General features: G+C 42.6%; 1 protein-coding gene across 4 annotated transcripts in view; it reads left to right on the top strand.

The window, feature by feature from the left end:
- Positions 1 to 21,322, top strand: part of IGSF5 (immunoglobulin superfamily member 5) — a 42,226-nt gene extending 20,904 nt beyond the window's left edge. For 2 of the 4 annotated variants that reach the window (XM_069472273.1, XM_069472272.1), the window contains 4 exons: positions 8,766 to 8,790; positions 11,786 to 11,886; positions 13,172 to 13,245; positions 20,368 to 21,193. In XM_069472273.1, the coding sequence (XP_069328374.1) occupies positions 8,766 to 8,790; positions 11,786 to 11,886; positions 13,172 to 13,245; positions 20,368 to 20,466 (299 nt within the window). In that variant the 3' untranslated portion in view covers positions 20,467 to 21,193. The other 2 variants (XR_011233873.1, XM_069472271.1) reach the window with 2 other exon arrangements.
- The last annotated feature ends 2,376 nt before the right edge of the window (positions 21,323 to 23,698 follow it).

The raw sequence follows: 23,698 nt of genomic DNA, 5'->3' as shown, positions 1-23,698 counted from the left end.
TGTATCTCCATGCATCCATCCATCCATTTATAAATTCATCCATCCATCCATCCATCCTTCCATCCATCCATCCCTTGTTCCTAATATGTTCCAGGTGCTTGGGATATAAGAAGAATAAGACATAGCCTGTGATCTTGAGGGGACTAAGTCCAGTGTAGATAGTAGCAGATGTAAGGAAGAAATGAAAGCAACAACAGTTGATTTCATAGACATTTGAGATGACAACAAATGTGAGATATTAAAAAAAAGGAAACTTGAAATCATTTAGCATTTCTTAATGCCTTAAGAGAAAACTTTGAAAACCACCTCAGGTAATGTAGAGAAGCTTTGCACAAAGGGCAAAAGACAAATTTATAATATATAATTCTTCAAAGCATGGCTTTCCCTGAATTTTAGCACTTGTTTTTGGACAATCCTGTGGATTACTCTGCAGTTAGATCCTTGCCTGTGAGTCAGCATTTGGGTGGTTGAGGAGTGTAGACACCAGGGCATGAGTGATCCTCTCTAACCATTCCTATAACTTATCTCTGAGCATGTAACTCTGACCCAGGAATAGCAAACTACACTTGCGAAGTAAATTTTCAAGGGAAATTCTAAGGAAGAACATCCAAAGGCTGTTTTTCAACTCTAGCTTCTGGTTCCAAAGTGGTGAGTGGCTGTTGATTTCAAAGCAAACCCCCTGTCCTTCATAGGAAATGTATTATTTTAATATTTTCTAATGACTAGCATCTAATAAAATAGTATGCATTTACATTGAGATACCACCCAAGCACTCAGGGTTGAGTGACAGACTTGTGTTGAATAGCAATTCACAGTTAAACAGATCAACTTAAATGTTTGTAGTGTGACTTCAGCGTGGTTCAGTAGGGAGGAGCAAAATGTCAGATAAGGACTTGGGAACATCTGTAGTTCCATAAGCCAGCAATTAGATGGCACTATCCAACAGGACTTTCTGTGACGATGGAAATGTTCTACCTCTGCAGCGATTGAGGATTTGAACTATGTCTACTGCAACCAAGGCACTGATATTTAATCACACATAATTTTAATTAATTTAAATTTGAGTTTACATAACCACATGAAGGCAGTACTGGATAGCTCTGGCTAAGACACGATAGCAAAAAATCAAAATGGCTTTTTCTTCTCTCTCTCCTTCTCTCCCCACCTCTCTTTTATTTCCTGCTCGCTCTGCCTTACCTTACCCTTTTTCTCTCCCAACTGCATGGCTACTGGATGAAATTAGAGGGCAAAGCAGATGCTAAGCAAGGTGGCTCCTGAGGATCTGTGGAAAGTGCAATTGCCGTGTGAGGAATGAGTTTGGCCGTGGGGTTTGGGTGGGGCTGCAGTAAAAGCCACGTGCCTAAGTTCCTTTAGAGGTCACCCTCCCTCCGTTTGTGCTGATTTCCTTTGGGCTCTGGACTGTCAATGGGTTGGGGACATGGAAGCAAGAATCGAATGTCACTCTTCCAGTCTAGTCCAGCAGTAGCTTCCCAATAAGTATTTCTTGACTAGAGGATGTCTGAGCGTGACATCACTCCTGCCACCATGGGAGTTGCCAGCCGGCCCAGCCTCACCTATCTCTCAGGAATGCTAGAGGTGTTAACCAGCTAACACCTGCACCAGGTGACTAAGCAGTTATTTACTGGCAGGAATAAATATTATGATGGAAGATACTGTAGAGTTTTGAGTAATTAAATACACTAAAGGGAAGTTAGCTGGTGACACTTAGCTGTAGCAGGTGGAATTGTAATTGTTGTCATATTATTAGAAAACAATAATTTATAGTGTGGCAGAATCTGTGAGTCTAGACCGTGCAAGTATCACTGAAATATTTTTTTCCTCCTTTTGACCTTATAGGCAGTATTGATAATCCAGATACATCATTGCCTACCTGGGCCATAGTTCTACTTGCAGTATCGTTTTCATTGCTTTTGATCCTGATAATTGTTTTGATTATAATATTCTGCTGCTGTTGTGTCTCCAGGAGAGAGGAAAAAGGTAATTTTTTTGTTCATATAGAGTTGTTTATATGTTTGAACTTTTGCTATGAGCAATTGAAGTTAATGAGCTTGTCAGCTCTTTCCAAAAATGCATTAACCACCATGAGGTCTCACCTCCCACCTGTTAGAATGGCTATTACAAAAAGGATGAAAGACCAGCACTGGCAAGGATGTGCGGAAAAGAGGACCCTCACGCACTGTTGGTGGGTGTGTAAATTGGTACAGCCATCATGGAAACCAGTATGGGGTTCCCCCCCAAATTAACAATAGAACTGCCACATGATCCAGCAATCCCATTGCTGGGTCCACATCCAAAGGAAACGAAATCAGTTGTGTCCAAGTGTTCTCCGTTCATTGCAGCATTATTTACAATAGCCAAGGTAAGAAATCAGCCTATGTGACCGTCAGCAAAAAAATACATAAAGTGCGGTACATATGCACAATGGAATACTATTCAGCCTTAAAAAAGAAGACAATCCTTCTTAGGTAGCATGAGGAACAAAAATTAAAAAACCCAAAAACCAAAAAACAAAGAAAATTCTGTCATTTGTGACAAGATGGAGAAACCTGGAGGACATCATGCTAAGTGAAATAAGCCAGACACAGACAGACAAATACAGAATGATCTCACTTATATGTGGAATATAAAAAAGTCAAACTCATAGAAACAGATAATGGAATTGTGGTTACCAGGGAATGGGAGTCGGGGGTAGTTGGGGAGATGTCAGTGAGAGTAGAAAGTTTCAGGTAGACAGGAGGAATAGTTTCTGGAGCTCTGTTGTACAGCATGGTGGCTATAGTTAATAATGGTGCATTGTATACTGGAAAATTGCAAAGAGGATAGATCTTAAATGTTCTCACCACAAAAAAATGGTAAGCCTGTGAGACGATGGATATGTTAATTAGCTTGATGTAATCATTTTACAGTATATGCATACATCAAAATAGCACATTGTACATCATAAATGTATGCAATTTTTATCAGTTATATCTTAATAAAGATGGGAAAGCAACAGCAACAAAACAAAAACAAAAACGCAAAAGGTACATTGGCTTTCGGAGTCCTTGATAGGAACTATGGGAAGTTTATAGGGAAGGAAAGGACTTTCTTAAGAAGGGAAGCCATTCCTCTGTGGCCTGATGCAGCCCCCTCTGGAAGACCAAGACCTCCCCACTTTTGAGAAGGTGATGGAGTGATGCCTTTCTCTCCAAAGACACTGATTGGTGGATTTTTGTTCTTATTTGCAAGGATATACAGCTATTATAATCTGTTGTTTAGATGCTATGGCTTCTCTAAAATGGTCCCTATGTATCTGAGCACTTTAAAAGATTGTTTCCTATTTTGTAGAATTTTAACTCTCTCGTTGTAGGTGAGTGTTGATGGATGTGTGGTAGAAAGGAAAATAAGATCTTCTGTTAATAAAAAATAGTACTAATAAAATTAACAAAATTAATTACTTATTTCCTTTGAATGAAGTTCTCTGAGATACTCCAAGTTACATGAAATCAGTGGCCTTGTTTGGAGGTTGGGCTCAAGGGTTGGCTGGGCCCATCAACAGTGTGGTGTGCTTGTGGAATTTTGTGACTTCAGAAGTTCAATTTGTGACTTCAGAAGCCAAAGGATGCTTTGTCATGTGGACGGCCCAGGACTTTCCATGTGCTGAGCATCTCTCTGTCCTTATCTTTCTTTCTTTCATAAAAACTTAACCTACTCCTATTGAACATTTCCTACAGTTAAATTATTTTTCTTCAGAGTTTTGATGTTATGCTACATGTCAGTTGACTTGCATTTTTAATGTTATTGACACTAACTGCCATTTGATGAATACTCTTTGTGTGTATGCAGGCACTGGGCTAACTCACTCTTTTACATGGAATATTTCACGAAAACACATGGGTTAGCCTTAACTAGGCTAGTGGTCTAGCCTTAGCTCCTCCATGGATTTGGTTTCTGATTGGAAGGAAGTGTGAACTGTAGGAAGATTAATTTTGTGTTACAACTTCTTAAAAAATTGCAGACATGCATATTTTCTTATATGCCTTTCTTACATGAAAGCTAGCACACTCTAGATATTCTTTTCACTTTGCTTTTTTCATTGACAATATATTCTGGAAATCAGTCCATATCAGTTCATTAAAATTTCCTTCATTCCTTTTTATAGCTGCATAATAATCCATTGGGTGGATGTACCATGGTTTATTCAACCATTTTCCAATATATGGGCATTTTGGATATTTCCAGTATTTTGCAATTACAAATACTTTTGCAATGAATAATCTTGTGTGTTTGTATGTCCATATTGATGGAGGTGTAGCTTTTGGGTAAATTCTTAGAAGTGAGTTGCTAGGTAAAAAGGCAAGTCCATACGTAGCTTTGTCAGCTATTGCCTAGTCTCCCTCTAGAAGGGTTGTACCATTTTGCATGCCTACCATTGGATTGTACCATTTTGCATGCAGGCAATACAAGAGTGCCTGTTTCCCCACAGCCTTGCCAAAAGTGTGTTATAATATTGCTTCATTTTTTGCCAGTCTGGAAGGTAAGTACATAAGAAATGGAATCTCAGTGTAGTTTTAATTCTATCTTATTATAAATGAAGTCGAGTGAATATCTTTTCCATTTTTTCATATGATTAAGGACAACTTTTATATATTTTTGTGACTTGCTTATTTATGTCTTTTCTCCATTTTTTTCTCTCTCAGATTTTTGGGCTTTTTGTTCCCTCTAATTTTAAGGGCCCTTTATATATTAGTGATAATGGCTCTTTATCTGGGATATACTAAATATATCATACATATCTCCCCCTGGTCTGTCAGTTGTATTTTGGCTTTGTTTATGGTGATGTTGCACTATAATAGAAATATTTATGTAGACAACTTTTTAAATATTTTCTTTATTGCATCTTGATATTAAGTCATGGAAAGTCTTTCCTTATATTGAGTTTTTTTTTTCTCTCCCCTTTGGTTTCATTTATTTGCCTTTATATTCTTGATTCAATCTTATGTATGATGTGTGGTACAGATCTAATTTTGTTTTTTCCCAGATGACTAACCAGTTGTCCCAGCAGCATTTATTAAAATGTCCATATTTGGCCCAGTGATTTGAGATGGCATTTTTATCATACGTTAATTTCCATGCACTTGGGTCTCCTTCCAGGCTCTCTTCTATAATTGGCCTGTCTATTCATGCACTACTGTTTTAGTTACAGAGGTTTTATAGCAGTTTTAACATCTTCTAGGGTGAGTTCCCATTGCAGCTTTTTCCTTTTAGTGTTTTCCTGGCTATTCTTTAAGAAAATTTTTTGATTGATACATACTATTTGTATGTATTTTGTTATATTCATAGGTTGTGTCATGATCAAGTTAGGGCCTTTAGGGCATCCATCACCTTGTTTATTTATCACTTCTATGTGTGGGGAACATTTCAAGTCCTCTCTTCTAGCTGTTTTGAAATATAAAACTCATTGTTGTTAAATATAGTCACCCTATTCTACTATTAAACATTAGAAAACTTATTCCTTCTCTCTAATTGTATGTTTGTATCCATTAACCAACCTCTCTTCATCCCACCGTCCCACACCCTTTTCAGCCTCTGGTAACTGTCATTCCGCTTTCTACCTCCATGAGATCAATTAGCACTCACATATGAGTTAGAACATGTGATGTTTGTCTTTCTTTTTTTTTTCTTTTTTTTTTTAATGTGGAATATGAGTGTGTGTGTGTATGTGTGTGTGTGTGTGAGAGAGAGAGAGAGAGAGAGAGGAGAGAATATATTTGTTTTATTGTAAAATTATCTTTTGTCTAAAGAAGTTTTTTTTTTTTATTTCAGCTCATTATGGGGGTACAAAAGTTCAGGTTATATATATTGCCCATGCCCCCCCATCCCCCTGAGTCTGAGTTTGTATTTCTGTGCCTGGCTTATTTTACTTAACACAATGACCTCTAGTTCCATCCATGTTGCTGTAAATGACAGGATTTTATTCTTTTTTATGGCTGCTTAGTTTTTCATTGTGTGTATATACCATATTTTCTTTATCAATTCATATGCTGATGGACACTGAGGTTGATTCCATATCTTTACTATTGTGAATAGAGTTGACATAAACATAGACATGCTGGTATCTCTTTGATACACTGATTTCCTTTCCTTTGGATAAATACACAGTAGTAGGATTGCTGGATCATATGGTAGTTCTAATTTTAGTTTTTTGAGAAATATCCATATTGTTTTCCACAGTGGCTATTCCAATTTACATTCCACCAACAGTGTATAAGAGTTCCCTTTCTGCATATCTTTTTTTGTCTTTTTGATAACAGCCATTCTAACTGGGGTACGGTGATATCTCATGGTGGCTTTGATTTGCATTTCCCTGATGATTAGTGATGTGGAACATTTTTTTCATGTACCTGTTATCATTTGTGTGTTTTCTCTTGAGAAATGTCTATTCAGGTCCTTTCCCCAATTTGGAATGAAATTATTTGTTTTTTATTGTTGCATTGTTTGAGTTCCTTATATATTCTGGATATTAGTTGCTTGTTGAATGAATATGTGAATATTTTCATCCATTGAGCAGGTTGCCTCTTCACTTTCCTGATTGTTTCCTTTCCTGTGCAGAAGCATTTTAGTTTAATATAGTCCCATTTGTCTATTTTTTGTTGTTGTTGCCTGGACTTTTGAGCTCTGAGCCATAAAATTTTTGCTTAGACCAATGTCCTGAAGCATTTCCCCTGTTTTCTTCTAGTAGCTTTATAGTTTTGGGTTTTATGTTTAAGTCTTTAATTCATTTTGAGTTGATTTTTGTATGTGGTGAGAGATAGGGTGTCTAGTTTCATTCTTCTGCATATGGATTTCCAGTTTTCCTGGCGCCATTTATTGAAGAGACTGTCTTTTCCCCAATGTCTTGGCACCTTTTTAAAAAAATCAGTTGTCTGTAAATATGTAGATTTAGTCCTGGGTTCTCTAGTCTGTTTCATTTCTGATATAACTTTATGCCCTGGGAAGCAGAAATTGAAAGGTGAAAACTCCTGTTGATCTGAATTAGATGGGAATTGGTTTTCACCTGGGAGTTATCCCATATGCCACAGATGGGTCAGTCAAATGAAATACACTGGATTTTACATGAAAACTATTGAATAACTTAAATTTTAATCGAGACACGACTATGAATTGTGCAGTGCCTTCAGATTATTATTTTCAACTGTAGCCTTTGTGGAATAGTTGGAGAAATTCTGGTCATTTGGACATTCTGCCTCCCCTAGGCTGTTGTCTGTTCTGTACTAGCTTTGTAAAAAGGTTAATTGACAGTCATTGGCTCCCACAGGATGTGCGGGGGGCAATTTTTAGTTTCCTCATTTACAAAATTGGAATAAGTAGTATTTTATAGATTGATTGTAAGAATTAAATAAATTGCTATATTGAAAGTTTCTGTGATCCATCCTAGATTTTATCCTTTATTTATCTTTGAGATGAAAAGCCCATGTAAGAGTGAGCTGTCCCACCCTACCCCTTCATAGTAAGTCCAGGTAAGGGCTACAGACAGGGCTTGCCATGACCTACTTACAGAGCCCACCTGCCCCACCAGGTGTGATTCACAATGGAAACCATACTATACCTTAACATAAATGTGAAGATCAATAAAGGTCAGGATTTTCCTGTGAGGATTATTTCAATGCTTAAAATATATTAAACATCAAATTTTTCCAGAAATTATTTTCTGGTGCTCTGCTGGTACCCAGAGAATTCTCAGTGTGCTGTCTGGTTAATTGAGGACCAACTGAGAAGAGCTGAGGTCTTGGGATGGCAGCATTCCAGAGAGAGGGACCAGAGGTCCCTGTCCTCCCCATTGTGGGGACATTGGAGGCATTCCCCTATCACTGGGGTATTCCACTATTACCTGACAGTCTCTCTCTTGTAATTCAAATAAAAATCTTTCCAAGGTTCGATTTGGAGTGTGAATTGGTAGATGTTATTAGAACTGAAAATAAGTGAGAACATTATCTAAAAAATAAGGAAGATGGAGTTTTTTTAGATCTCAGTCAAGCTTGATATATGGAAGCCTGGACCGGAAAGGAGAGCTGTAATGAACACAGGCTTTGGAGATGGACGGGTGGGGACTTGGTCTGTGGCTTGTTCCTCTCTGTCTCCAAATTCCAGATTCCCTCTCCATCAGTCCATTGATTAAAAACATTACCGATTTAATGACAGCTTTTTTGGGGGGAGAGAACAATTGTATAAATTGATACCATTGGTTCATACTGATTGGAAATATATCTTAGAGTTAAATAAATATGGTAATACTAATGTAATAGTGCCCAGTCTGTTAAAAATATAACAGTAATGCCTACTCTTATGTTGTAACAATTAAATGAGATATACTTCGCACAGAGCCAGCATGGCACTGGCTCACAGTAGGTGATGAATGAATAGCAGTGATGATTGGTAGTGCAGAGCAGCTCCTCTTGGTGAATGGAGTCTTTAAAATCTTGCTAATCAATTCAAATTCAATATTCACTAAGTACTTACTGGGAACCTACTATATTTCCGGTATCTAGGGATTATTTTTATGATAGTTAATAGTGAATTTTACTTTCTTTATGCTTGGAAGCCACTTGATAATTTGGTGTGGGGAAACTTAATAATACCTATTGGCTCACAAATATGGGGTCTATTAAAATCAGGGAGTCTATAAAAATCAACGAGGTTTCTATACATTTTTTTTTAGAATAAGTATCCTGATTTTTCTAACGTGATGTTGTTCTTTTTTGCAGAATCTAGTTATCAAAGTGAAATAAGGTAAGTGTGAAATCGTATCTATTTTCTGAACACAGAACCAAACAACCAAACAACAGCAACACACGCGCACACAACTGTGGGACTTTACGATTTATGTTACTCAACATTAAGTACTGAAAATAGATAACTCTGAAAAACACGTATGTCCGTCACAAACTCAGAGGGCAAGATTACTTGTGGGGTGAAATAGATGGGTTGCTGTTACCTACCTTTGACTTGCTCTGGCTCACTTAGGGGAAGGATTTTCTTAGTGTTTGGCATTTGCAAGTCTTTCCACAAGAGGACACTGTGCACCGTGCCTGTCATCCTTCCTGCACTGAGTCCAGGCTAGGGCTACCCGCAGAGGCCCCGTCGGGATTTCTGGGGCAGCGAAGAACAGGGAGCCCAGCCGGATGCCTGCCAGGCACATGGAACTGTCCAGGTAGACAAATTAGGCAGTTTGTTCAAACAAGCCAGGAGGGCAGGAGTGAAAAATTCCTCTCATTCCCAGGCTGCCCAAAAGTGGCTGCAAGCACTTTTAAGGTAACTATGTCAAGGACTTGCAACTATATACAATAACCACTTAAAACGTCTGCACTGTTTACAAAGTCATAAATGCACCAAGGGGAGTGGTTCGGTGTGGGTGTTATAACAACCACATCTTGTTTTCGGTATTTTATTAGATAATTTAGATTTTTTTAAGTGCTGAGATTTTAATGCCTCTGGCTGCAGACTGTGAATGAATGTGTATAGCCACCGTGTGACAGACACTATCCATTCCCCCTCTGACCCCTGGTAATAATGAAGCTTTGATTGAGGACATCACAAACCAGCAATTTGAAAACAGACCTCCCGTGGGGCCTGACTCAGGGCAGAGGAGGAAGAGGGAAAACTGACCCTGATGATTATTCTGGCTTTTCTGATTGCTGCTACCAGCAGGATCAAAGCCTGCATTCTTTGGTTCACCATTATGGACTGCACCAACGTCTTTCATTTCTGTTTCCTGGGGTCTTAGGTGATTTCAAAGCACAGTACGGTGATCAGCAGCTCTTCAGGATAATGAGTACAGAAAAACAACAAAACCAAAAATAGTCTGACAGTGGTAGTGATGATAGCTAGCATAGCTATTAGCACCTAATAGATAGCTAATAGTGTAATAGTACCTAACGTGCATGCTAGGTACCGCTCTAAGCTCTGTAGAGGTTTTTATCCTACTTAATTCTCACCATGATTTTATGAGGCTATGTTTCCATTTTGTAGATGAAGACGCTGAGATACAGAGAGGTTAAGTAATATTCCCCGTGTCTCCTGCCCAGACAGTGGGCAGGTCAGAGTGCGACTGGAGCCCTGTGTCGGGGCCTGGCCTTTCATCTCTGTGCAGCCCTCCTCCTTGGGAAGACGGGGCAGCCCACTGGCTGGTCGCGTCCCCCCTGCTTTTCCCTTCCCGTGTATCCATGGTGCTAACCCTAGCTGCTTGAAGACTTCTTTTGGATTAAAATAACATATACATCTCTTCTTATAGAATCAACGCATGTTTATTGTAGAAAAATGCTAACTATAAAGATAGGTTTAAGAAATAGTTTTAAAATCCCCCACAATTCTCTTGTGCAGAAGTAGTTATTGTTACCTAAGTACGTAAGCACGTACATGCACATGTTTACCCACAGATGTGCACATCTGCGTATTGTGAAATTCGCATCATAATAAACATCATTTTATAGCTTGCTCTTTTCACTTGGCACATTCTGAAGATTATTTCTGTTAAATACTTTCCCACACAATTTTGTTTCATTTGATTGATGAAGTTTTTTAATTGAAATGTAACTTAAGTACAGAAAAGTGCACAAATCATGGGTGTGTAGCTCGATTAATGTCCACAAAGCACATAAGTCGGGCCTTGACGGAACATCCTCAGTGTCCCAGGAGCTCCCCAGACCCCCGTCCAATTGCTGCCTGCCCCTCCACCCCAAAGGTGATGTTCCTCTGACACCTTTCCCCACGTGTCCAGAGATTAGATTCATATAAACTTTACGTAAGTGGGATCATAGCGTGTGCTATTTTATATCAGGGACTTGAACATCTGCAGACTTTGGCATTCATGGGGGCTTTGGAACCAACCCCCCCCACAAATACAAGGGAGACTGGAAACTGGGCCAGAGGGTAGGCGTATGCCCAGCCCTAGAGGACACTGTGTTTTCCAAAGTAGATGTATCAGTTTGCACTTCCTCCAGCAGTGCTTGAGAGCTCTCATCTGCGATAATTTTTACAGGTGGTGTGGAATTCCATTTTAGAGATGCATCACCATTTATTTTACTAATCTGTTATTGTTGGGCACCTGGGTTGTCTGCAGTTTTTGCTTTTATAAATAGCTCATGAATTAACATTCTTTCAAGGAAATCTTTGTACCTATCCTTGATTATTTCCCTAGAATAAATTCTTAGAGGTCAAGTATGAATATTTTTAATTCTTTGGTTATCCATTGCCAAACTTCCTCCCCCTAGGAAGCTGCACCGATTTTTGCTTTACTTCAGGAGTGGGCACACTTTTTCTATAGCGGGCAACACAATAAATATTTTTAGTTTTGTCAGCCGTAGGGTCTCTGTCACTCACAACTACTCAACTTTGCAGTTATAACAGCCACTGACAATAAGCAAGCAGGGAGGCATGACTGTGTTCTAATAAAACTTTATTTATGAAAACTGGTGGTGAGCTGGATTTGGCCTGTGGGTCATAATTTCCTCCCCCCTCTTTATTTAATTAGTGGTTTCTGGTTTCTGAGCATTAAGTACTCACTGGAGAGTGGAGTTCATGTACCTATCATGAGAAAGTTCTATTTCTCCCCATCACGGGAATGTGTGAACAGGTAGGCTGTTTATACCTGCTGCACTGAAGCCAGCGGCAGAGCTGGAGACCTCCTGTAGCAAGGTCGGTGAGTAACGATGCTCTGAGTGTAACCATGTGGACCAGGTATCCATTGCTGATTAACACGTGACTTTTTAAAACGGTCTAATTCTAGGAAATCTGCAAGTGTAAAGACAAACAAAGGAACTTTTGAGACAAAGTTAAAAAGTGGAAACGAAAACTATGGTTACAGTTCAGATGAACCAAAGACCACACGTGAGTAGAAAGTGGGGTGGTAGAAAGATCTGGAATGAGAGTGTTGGCAGAAGGGCTGGCTTCCTAGACACCAGCTGCACAGGAGGATAACTTAGCCATTGGTGGTGATTATTTTTTGGATACTTTTTAGAAGAAGGAGAAATTCCAGAACTAGGAATATTCTAGGAGTATGTTAACAGTAAAAATCCACCTTTTTGTCTAAAGCTTAAAATAGAGTCAGGTGGAAACCTGAAAGTTTTAAAACATAATTTTCTGGCTTCCCCCACCCATGTTTTCTCTTTCTTTAAAGGCTTCCACCTTAAAACGTGTGGGGAAGCATTTTAATACACTGGGGGTCATTTCCTCCAAACCTAAACTAGATTCAAGTTAAACAGAAACCCAGCAAGAAATCTGTTCCTCTTCAACTCAACAGGGTGTCGGGGGATGTTGGGAGTCTAGACCCATTTCTGAGGAGTCTTGCTGTGGAATCTCACTTTCCTGCCTTGAGATGACACAGTCACAGTGAGGTGGGGGCGTCTCTGATGGCAACATCACTGTCACAAGGCAGCAGCAGCCTTCAGATTTCAAAGGCTGACGAGGGAGGAAGGCTGGACATGTCGCTCCCCTTTGAAAGGGAGACCTGGCCCTAACGAGCCGCCTGGCAAAACAAATTCCATGGAAAGATTTGCAGCCGATCAACTGTTGCCAAGGGGCCCGAAAACGTCTATTTTCACTAATCTCTGGAGTCTGTTCTCGGCAGCCCCATTCCCTGGGTTACACCAGGGCTGCTTTCCACGTTATACCAAATCATGTGCTTCAGATTTTTCCACATTCCACAAAGTATGAGCTGTTTCTGTTGATAATCTGACCACAGCTTCTTGCAAAGTTTCCTGTGAGTGAATATTTATTCATTAGCATTTTGAGCAATAAATCAAGTATCTTGACTGAAAAATCATGACCCAAGTCAAACCTCTCTGCCTTCCCCCCTGACCCTACTTGTCCGGTGTTTGTTTTTCTTGGTCACCTATTGCAGCTGTGGACTCATCTCTTCTCTGGAGAAGACTAATGTGTCAAGAAAGAAATTGATTTTGAGTTAGTTTTCCATCTTCTCATTTAACTAAAAATATCAAGTTCTAAAAGTATGGAATCCCAAGGGAATTTTTTAAAAGGTCTATTTATGGTTAAGGATTATTTTATGCCAGGGGTGCTACACAGAAACAAACATGTTTCTTTATAAATCGGGAGTGTTAGGCTGTGTGGCTTGGTTTTGGTCACCTGTGACTCTAAAATCATTCTTATGTTGCAGAGATTGCTTCTCCCCGTCCCAAGGCCCGTGAAGTCAGTGTTCCAGAACGAAGTAGCAGTAGACATGCTTACCAGGTGAGCCAGACCATTTCCCCTGCTTTTCGGAATTTTTTTTTTGGCCATTTACAAATCCTTACCTCATGGTAGCTGATTATAAAATGGTGCACGTTGTACAGTCATGATGCAAGAATGTTGCCTTTCCTCACCTCCGTGTCAACTGGTGGGCCAGGAGGGGTGGGTCTGAGATGTGGGGAATCTCTTGCCCACTGTAGCAGTGGCTCCAAGAGCAAGGCTGGTGCCGTGTAAAGCTCTGTGTGCATGTTTTGGGAGGATGTGGCTTGATGTGGGACATATTCCATCTGGATCAGCCTAAGAGTGATCACCCCGTATAATGTTCCATTGGTTCCGTTTGAGCCAAGTTCTCCCAGGACTCTGGTCAACTCTGCCCTCCTAGTGACCCAGCACCCACACGATGCGCTTCTATAGTTGGAAGGGTGCTGCGTACTGGGTTTGAGGACCAGGACAGAGAAACGTGGTTTGCTCTCCCTGTGAGATCTGTGCCCGTGAGCTCTAGAGCTGGAAAAATCCTGCCGGGGGTTAGAATTTTATGGGAGGGGGGAGGAGTCCCTGATGATTAAGGAATGTGGCCGGAACCACCAGGAGGCTGGAGTTGCCACTGAGATGGGGAATGTTGTGGGAAGTGTAAGTTTTGGGGGAAAGATCAGACATTTAACTTGGAGCTTGTAGATTTTGCGGTATGTATTAGACGTTTACAAGGAGACATGGAGTGTGCAGTTGGATGCACACGTCTGCAGTTCCAGCGGGAGGCCTGAGCTGCAGATAATCTTGGTTGCTATGCAGTGTTTTCATGGCTACTGTCCTTTTGCAGGCCAGTTAACTTAAAGATAACAGTCAGCTGGGAGTCCCTGAGGACAGAGTATGCGAATTTTCTGATACAGAGTCAGCACTGGTTATCATGCATGCACGCATTAGAGCTTGTATGCAGAAAATGAGGTTTTTTTTAACATCCAAAATTATATTATGTAAAATAGGTATAACCAGCATCCTTTTCTGACCCGTACAAATGCAACCTCAAACAAGAAGTATTTCCACGTGGTTCTGTGGTGGTGTTCTCAATAAGTGTGGATGTTCTCCCCTTTTCACTTTTGGAAAAGCTCAACCTGCAGACTGGATTTCTGAGAGCAGGCTGGACCAGATGGTCTTGGGTTTGCTCTGCTGGGAGTCGCTCTACTCAGGGGCACGTGCCTGTGCAGCCCCTGACCGTTCTTTCCCGGCATAGACATTCAATCACAGTGCCCGGCAGCTCCGGGGTGTGATGTTCCTCCCTGCAATTAGGATTTGGCTCAATGCATACGTCTTGCCAGGGACGTGCGCCTTTCGGGCCTGTCCGGAGGAAGGCAAGTGCTGACTGATGCTGGATCGTGTATCGGGAGGGGCCACGTGATGTTATCAGTGGCAACACAGGCAGCCAGGCGGAAAGACATATGAGGGGTCTGGGGCACAATAGAAGACGGGCCTCAGTGACAAATTGCTGCTCCCAGTGTGAGCTCTAACTACCCTCCTCAGGCGGGGTGTCAGGAAAATGGAGAGGTCAGTCTCTTTCCATCACGGCTGTTCTCTTTGGCGTATGTGTCCTTAATGCATCTAATTTGGAGCTGGGAGGGTTGACTCTAGGAATCCAACAGGTTTCCTTTAGAAGGACCAGTCTCTGGCTGAGTGGTGGTGGGTGAAACGGAGTGACTGTCATGCCGGGAAGGATGTCACGCATCGGGTCTCCCATGGAGACCGTGCAGGGGCAGGGTTGGCTGAGGGGCTCTCTCCCACCCAGCTCCAAGCATGGACACCCCAAGAACACATTTAAGCCAACTGTTATTTCTGTAGCCTTTCCGTGGTTACCTTTTTGTGTCAGATGTGTTTCTGCTACACAAGCCAATGTGTTCAGGTCTGGGGTGGTGGGGAGAGGGGTAGGCTGAGATTCAGCATAGGGTCATTTCACATAATTCCCTTTGCAACACATCGAGTGTAAATGAGGACAAGGGAACTCTAGGTGCCTTTGGATACAGAATGACGTTTCGGAACTCTGAGTGGATGCTTCTTAAAGCTTGTAGTGTTGTTTTGAAACTACGCAGGGAGAGAAATTTAAGAGGTTTCTGCTACTGAATCATGTAACCAGCTAAATAATCTATTGGTGGAAAAAGAGCAGTGGCCATGGGGACTGGTAACACACACTGGTGTGTCCTGCAGTGGCTGTAGGTCTTCTCGGGTGGCTGTGCATCTCGGCATCACGGTTCTTAAGAAACCAGTCAGGGCTCCCGGAGGATGAATTGTCTCTGCCTGTGCTGGAAACTGCTGAGGGTCATCAAATAGCTGGATCTTTCTAGTTACAGAGGGGGACCTTTAACAGAAGCACAATTCTGGGGAAGTCAGTCTTCAATTATGACCCAAGGGTGCATTTGCCGGCACGGGCCAGGCTCTGTCTCCAGGTTGCCCATCTGGGGAACCTGGACCCAGGATGTGCCCTGGCTGTGCTTCTCGGGAAGCACCTAGAGGAGGAAGGGCTGGGCCCAGGAACCCAGCCACTCCCTTCCCTGTCCTCGGCCCAAAGAGGGCAGAGTCCTTTTTGTGGTCCCCTGACTTCCTGGGAGCTGCCAGAGTCACCAAGCCACAGCTTGCAGAAGCGGGTCAGCCACCTGGTCTATGTTGCCGCTCCCGTGCTGTGCAGGGGGATCCTTCCGCAGGACCCCTTAGTCCAAGGTGGAAGGACAGTGCAGTTGGTGCCTTCTCTTCTCAAAACCTCTCTCCGTCCTGCATGGAGCCTTTCTCCCTAAAGGCCCAGAAGAGGCAGCTGAGAGCTATTCTGAGCTCCTTCTCGTCCGTCCCTTCATCCTCTCCACATGCCTCAGTGTGACTCCAATTTGTCACTGAGACCCCCACGCTGCTGCCGGGTGCTCCCACACCCATGCACCTCTCGGGCCCAGACCTGGTGCCCAGCAGGACTCCTGCCCGAGAAGCCGGCGCGTTAAAGTTCAGGGTGGTTGACTGCAGATTGCACTATTTTGTAGAAAAGGCTGTCGATTAGATGGAAAGACCTTAAGCCTCGAGTCAGCCCACAGCAAACGCTCTCGCCTGCCTTGGTTGCTGTGGAGCTGGTTGGCCGGGTGAACGGCCTCTCCGTGGAGACGCTGCATGCATCGTAGCAACTGGGGCTCCTGCTCTGTATGTCAGGGCAGGACGGCCTTGGCTTTACACATAGTACAGCAACGGTTGAACACCCGCATTTGCTCTCTGTGCGTGCTGGTATTCACCTCTGCTCAACCTGGGGATCTGTTTGCTCTCAGCATTTTCAGAAGTTCTTGACTAACGGATGGGCTTTGACTACGCACAGTCTAGCACAGCCTTCCTAGGTGCCCAGCAAACAGTTATTCATGAAAATGGACACTGTCTTCCACGCCCAGCACCATGCTGCCACAGGCCAGGCACTCTAAGGAGCATGCACGTGCTTATAGACATAGTTCCTTTGCTGCCAGTCGCAATCCAGTTATGACAAAAAGTATTATTAGACCACCATAGAGGAACATACAACCTAAAAATAACATTATGTTTTGGGTCAGTGAAAAAAGTTAAATAATTTCATATCAAATTGCCATTTCACTCCTTCATGGTCTGGGGCACTTTGGTTTTCTTTAAGGGTCCCCTATTTAAATGTGCCCCAAGGCAGGGGAAGTCTGAAGTGGCAGGCGCTGCCCACAGGAGTCATCGGTGAGGCCTTTGGGGTGCCCGGATTTGTGGTTCTCACCCTCCGACATCCGGGCTCGCAAGGGCCAGGGAGGCGTCTGAGCTCCTCTGCTTTTTAGTGCAACTGGATGCAGTTATGACACGTGGCCAGGTGTAAGGGTTACTGGTTACCTCGCCGCAAGATAGGAATGGGGATTTCTGGGAAGGGAAGAGTGGCAGGTCCCCAGACACCAGCGCACCTCCTTTGGGACTTCACCCTGTCTGACGGGCACTCAACGATTCTCACCTGCTCGGCGTCCCAGGGCACTCGTGATGAGCTGAGCTCAGCCACGCTGGAGAGGCTTGTGCTGGACCCTACCAGGGGCTGATGGTGCCTGTGCTCTTGCCCCTCTGCCTGGAATCCTGCAGACTCCTACAGGCAGAGGGGAGTCCAGACGCTGAGCCCAGGAGTCTGCGATGACACACAGCTCAGGCTGTGCATGGCATTGTGAGGAGCAGGCAGCATTTCTGGGTTCTTCGTGCCCCAACCTTCAAAGCCACACCCTCCAGTCCATCCTCCCTGAGTTCTGCACATCATTGTCTACATCTCGAGGCTGCTGTGAGTCTCCGCATGCCACATCTTTATCATGAATCACCCAGCACAATTTTAATTACATCCAACCATTATTAAAACAGAAAATTAGTATTTTTTTTTTTTTTTTTTTTTGAGACAGGGTCTCACTCTGTTGTCCAGGCTGGAGTAACTGGGACTACAGGCACATACCACCATGCCTGGTTAATTGTTTAAAAAATATTTTTGTAGAAATAGGGTCTCACTATGTTGTCCAGACTGGTCTTGAACTCCTGGCCTCAATTGATCTTCCTGTGTTGGCCTCCCAAAGTGTTGCTGGGATTACAGACATGAGCCACTGTATCCAGCCTGGAAACTGTAATTGTAATGTTTTAGGAAGGGGTAGAAAACTCCACTTGCTGCTGCACTAGCCTCCCCTGACTCTTGCCCCTTCGTGTCTTGTTGGTTAAGGTCCAGAACACCATGGAGGAAGCAAGAAGGGATGTGGGGGTGAAACCCTTTGTTGTGCCCCGAAGCTTCCGTGCCGGCCATCCTTAGGGAACTTCAGAAGGGTGGGGCTTGCCTCGGGGCAGTGTCACAGGACAGACTCTGGGTTGGAGCTTTGTCCCACAGAGGGCCAGCGACTGTGGCCAAGAGCTGTGTAGATGATGGCTGGCATAGGTCAGGTCCATCGGGTGACGCTGGGGTGCAGACAATGGGGAGAGACACCACTTCCTAAGTACTTAGCCCCTTGCGTGGCCTGGAGCCTCCTCTCCTGGTCGCCCCACCTGTCAGCCCCCTCCCCTGCCAGGTTCTTCCCGGAACATGGGACTTTCTACTTGCGAAATGGGGCAGTCCTTGTTTCTGCCACCACCTGGATCCTGGTTTTCCCAAGGAAGGCTTGCCAAACACGGAGATGCCCTTGGTACCTATAAATACCTGTACCTTGGGACCCTGCCAGCTTGGTGGGCGTTCTCAACATAGCATACACCAGAAGCACACTGGGTACGTGTTAAAACGCACACTCTCGGGCCTCTTCCGGACTTTCTGGATCAGAATGTCTGGGAGATAGGGCCAAAGAATTGGTATTTTTGCCACGTTTTCCAGGTGATCTGCTTTGGGGAAAATGTTTCTGTGAAAACACAACAGACATGGATAGCATTGTTTCTAAGGAGAGTATTCTCTGATTTCTAGACGTTTTCTTACAACTGTGCGTTTGGAATTACTTGTACCTCATGTCCCTGCCACGCTGACCTTGCTGCAAAGCACAGGGAAGAGTTTGAGATGCTTATGGTGCTGTGATCAATGCTAAATGAAAGGTCTTGGCGCTATGTACTCCACCTTCCGCGTGGCACCGCGCTGGGGCACGCTTTTTAAACCTCCCATATTTTAGATGGGTCCTAAAGTGCATGACATTCGATACAGATGAAAGAAATAGGATTTGAGGCCATAGAGACCCCAGGTTATGCATTAAATAGTAGGAAGGATCAGAAGGAAAAAGATAGATGGGTTTTCAAAACTGACATATACAAAAATATGACATTTTTCTTCTCTGATTATTTCCATTGTGATGGAATCTAGAGTTAGGATATATAATACTGACGTTATTTTCTAGACAAGGGTTTCTGTTGGTAAAATAGAGTTAACTCAGGTGTGACAGCAGCTAAAATACATTAGGACAAAACTAATAAATAAAATTAGAAATTCTTACTAAAAATTATAATCAGTAAATGGGAAAGGCAAGCTTTTTAAATTTTTATATGAAGCCATGGTGTTTGCAAATGTTTGTATCCTGATGAATATTTAAAGCAAATAATCCTCCTTTTCCTCTCCTCTTCCCCTGCCCAAACTCACCGTCAGTGGTTTTTCAGGTTGTTCGAGGAACCTCTGTCTCTATCAGTTTTGGAGGGTGAGCGTATGAACAACCTGAAACCTGGATAGAGCCTGCCCCACTAATCACTCCCCCATTGAGATAAACAGAAACACAGTCTTGATACATTTAGAAAACAGCAGGACAATTGTGCAACCCAGCAGTGAAAACAAAAGCGAACAACAGTAACAGTCTCAAGCGTATTCGCAGCGGAAGGCACAGCACGTTGCTGAAATAGCTCCATCAGCCGTCGGTTTTCCTTGCGTTCTTGGGAGTCAATAAATTAAAACCATGAGCCGGAGCGACTCTATGTTCAAGACTTACTAGCATTGCATTGCCATGTGAATAATTTATCATGCCCAGTTGTATTATTTAAGATGTTAAATGTAGCTACTGTGCCTTGGAATCTGAGCTGGCGTTCTCAGGACTGGCAGGAGAAACACGGTACACACATTTTAATAGGGCCATATGATTCGACAGGCATTGGCCGCTCTGGAGGGTTACCTGGTTTGTTTGGAATCACCTCTCCGAATGAGAGCGCAGAGACTATGCTCCTTCCTGATGAGGCAAGCAGCAGGCACTGCCGGAAGAGACGGATGGGCGATCCATTTGGACTCGATTCTTCAATTTTGCCCCCCTCCTCTAGAAGGAATGTATGTTATTTAAAAAAGTTTAGAAATATTTATTTCCGTTAAAATGCAAGAATTTCCATAGGAAAATTGAAAAACAAAACAACACAGTGAATCTTCGCAGCAATTTGCCTTCATAAAAACGAATATGAGATTCTTTGAATTGGATTGCTCTGTAGGCACTAAACTTGGAAAAGTTCTGGAGTGTGTGTTATTGGGAATAAAGAAATAAAGAAAGGACATGTTTTTAACATTTTTGCTCCTCTCTGCCCCTTAATGTTACCTTAACTCATGTTAATGTTATCTTAACTCATGAGTGAAGTTTCCTTCTCAAGCGAGCATTTGACAGTGATCTTAACCAACAAAGTTGACCTTTTCCCCTTTATTCCCAGGAACCTGATACTCATCGGTCCAGCCCAGCAAGTCGTCCACAGGTTTCTTTTATTAATCTGCCCAGTCCCAAGAAGGTCAGGAATGTGACTCTGGTATAGCAGAGACTTCCCTTGTGCTCCATTTGCACTTGGCTGACGGTTTACAACACAACGATGCCATCAATCCTCTCCGTCCTGACACTGGACTCCAGCTTTGCCAACGTTTCCCGAAGAGGCGACGTGGCAGTCATTGGAACTGATATTTTATATAGAGAGAAGGAACTGATTTTCCCAGATTTCAAAGTAGAATTTGAGTTTTAAAATGTTTCCAGGTTTTAGTGAAGTTCACCAAGTCACTAAGTAAAAGCCGCACATTTATCGTGGTGGTGTTTCTCAGCACTCAGCACTCCCGCTTGCTAATCCAGTGAATGGTCGGTAAGTCTATGATCTACTAGGACTTTTAAAATGTTTCTATTGTCTTAAATCATATTAAGATGATATCTCTGTATGTTTCACATGTGGTGGCATTATTGCATATTATCAGGGAAATAAGAGGATGAAACTTAGGGTCAATCAGAAATCTAAAATTGACGGGCAAATCAGAGCTCCACAGGTTAAAAGTAAGATGCAATTTGAACACTGGTGCACACGGGCCTAAATGTCTCATGATTGAGTGTTTACATGAAGACGTTGGCTTTTATCTGCTTTCTTGTTGGGCTTGTTCTCCTCTCCTCAAACGAATGAAATGTGGATCACACCACAAACTCAATGAACAAACTGGAGACAGGCAATGTGTTCTTTAATAAAGAAAAAAGAAAACACCAAAAAATGGGTATTGCTTTTCTTAACTTTTTTCTATTCAGGTGGCAGTTGAAAGAATCCAGCATTTTCCAAGAAGGACAACAGAGGACTTCACTAAAGCAACCCCCCCCAATCTCCATGTATGTCTTTGCCTCTTGTGTGTTTGCCCCGATTAAAGTTTGCATGAACGTCACCGCCTTTTCCAAATAGTTTTCTTTCCTTGTGTAGATAAACTCCGTGAATTTCACTGCCCACCCCACCCTTTCATGTTGAACCTAAAGGCAGGACTGACGATGATTTGACTGAGCTCTGAACTGGTTGGTGCAGATTTCTCTGCCGACTACTAATTAGCAACTGCTTTGCGTCCCTCATGACCAGCCATGCTTTTGCTAAAGTAGCATGTGACTTTTAAAATGTGTCAGGATTTTAGTGACTTCTCTAAAATTGCTGAGTAAAAGCTGCAAATTCATCACGATGATGTTTCTCAATATTCAACACTCCTGCTTGCTAATCCAATAAATGGCAGACGAGTCCTATACGACCATGATTTATAAGGTACTTTTATGATCTTAAATCATATCCAGCCCCTGCCCTGGACCTCTTCCTATGAATCAGCAACTAACTCAAGGAGTGTTTTCTGGTGTGGCATGGGGCTGTGGTGGGCGTCTCTTTTGATTGGCTGATGCTTGGATAGTATCCATTCTGATTGGTTGGTGCACATACAGTATCAATTCTGATTGAGTGGTGTTCACGCCTTACTGGTTGTCAAATATTTTGAATATCACCGCTGCTTAGAGGATCTGAAAAAAAATGTTAACTCTTCTTGGACTGTGTCCCTAATGTGAGAAAATTGGCTACCTATCTTCTTGAGAGTAGAACTGCAATGCAGAATCTCAAAAAGCCATAAATATTGCCATCTCACTTTCCTAAGTGTCCTTTCTCTGGAAAAAATTACCAATTCAACTGCATAAAAATGAGACTTTTGCTTATTATACTAATTTCTTTATTCCCTGCCAATATGGTTCTGTCTCCCCACCACCATCCTTTAACAAGTACAAGGGGAAGGGAAGGAAACACAAGAAAGTTCATGAGTCTCTTTAGGCAGAGCTAATACATGAACCTCACATTCTTAATAGTTTCTTCTCCTTAAACCACCACGGAATCCAGATCCGAAGACAAGGCAAATGTCATGTCATTTATACCTTTTGTAACCTTTGTGGCACCGACTCTACTGCAAGTGTTCAGTAAATATTCACATCAAACAGGTCAATACTGAGAAAGGCACTAGATTGAATAGAATGAATATGTGCTATTAGCCTGCTATAAGAAAAATGTTTTTGTGGTTATTTTAGGGGTTAAAGGAGTTGCATATAGAATATAATCGAAATTTAAGTTTTGAACTCTGGGAAACAATGATAAATGATTTTCATAGCAGTTTCTCCAACTAAGTTGAATCACCCTCAAAATATTTTTTCATTTATCAGACAATGGAAAGTTTTGTGATGTCTCTTAAGAACAAGTTTTTCTTGCTGTATCTAACTCCAGGAGTAAGGTTTCTTAAAGGGATCCCCTGGCCAGTTTTTATTTCAAAAGAGGTAGATATGCTATTTGAACAGAACTGTCTAGAGCTGTACTATCCTATACTGTAGCCACATGGGGCTATTTAAATTTAAATTAGTTAAACTAAATAAAATGAGGGTTCATTTCCTCAGTTGCACTAGCCACATTGCAAGTGCTCAGGAAGCCACATGTGGCCAGTGGCTACTGTATTGGACAATGCAGATGACAGGCTTCCATTGTTGCAGGAGTTCTTTAGGACTTCTAGAAGGCTGATCTAGAGGCAGCTACTTGGAAATGACCTTGATGAGTCAAGCATGGGCTCTTTTACACAAACACACAATCCGTGTTTTTTTTCCAGCATTTATCTGTGCACTCAGCCAGTTTCTATTTAAGAGTCCTGCAACCCCCAAGGCAGCTCTCAACTGAAAATGGTGTTTTGCTGATGTGGAAAATTCTTCTCTCACTTCTGCAATGCAGAGAGCTGAAGTAGGCTCAGAGGTGGAGTGAGAGGAGCCAGTCACAGCAAAACATCATGGTCAAGGTTGTTTGTGAAACAACAGAAAGGTAGATGCAGCTCTCTGCTAATGACTGGCTGATCAGGCCACAGATGTATTTAAACCAATACCCCTCAAAGCTCTGTGTCCTAAAATCCTGGCCAGGAAAGCCACACATGCCCTTCCCTCCTGGGGTCATTGAGCTTGGTTGGTCTGTCAGATTCCAAGCCTGCCCCATGAAGTCAAGGATCTTCCATCATTTACTTAGGGTAGGTCTCAAGTGGTAATGTCAACACCTTGAAGGCAACAGGTGAGCTTGAATAGAAGCATTTCCTTTGCTCTGTGTGATCCTGACCTTGGAAAATTGTCAGGGGCATTTGTAAAGTCTGATTGCACGTTCCTAGGAGTCTGATGATGTTAGAGGTCAGTGGGAGAGTCAGGTTTCCTCTCGGCCTCTCTGAGCAGCGTCCTTCCTTCTGGGAGTGGGCAGGGCCCTC

This window comes from Eulemur rufifrons, chromosome 7 (genome assembly GCF_041146395.1).
Source record: "Eulemur rufifrons isolate Redbay chromosome 7, OSU_ERuf_1, whole genome shotgun sequence".
In the NCBI taxonomy this organism is placed as follows: domain Eukaryota; kingdom Metazoa; phylum Chordata; class Mammalia; order Primates; family Lemuridae; genus Eulemur; species Eulemur rufifrons.
The sequence above is the reverse complement of the archived record's forward strand: the minus strand, read 5'-3'. Positions and strand labels throughout refer to the sequence as shown.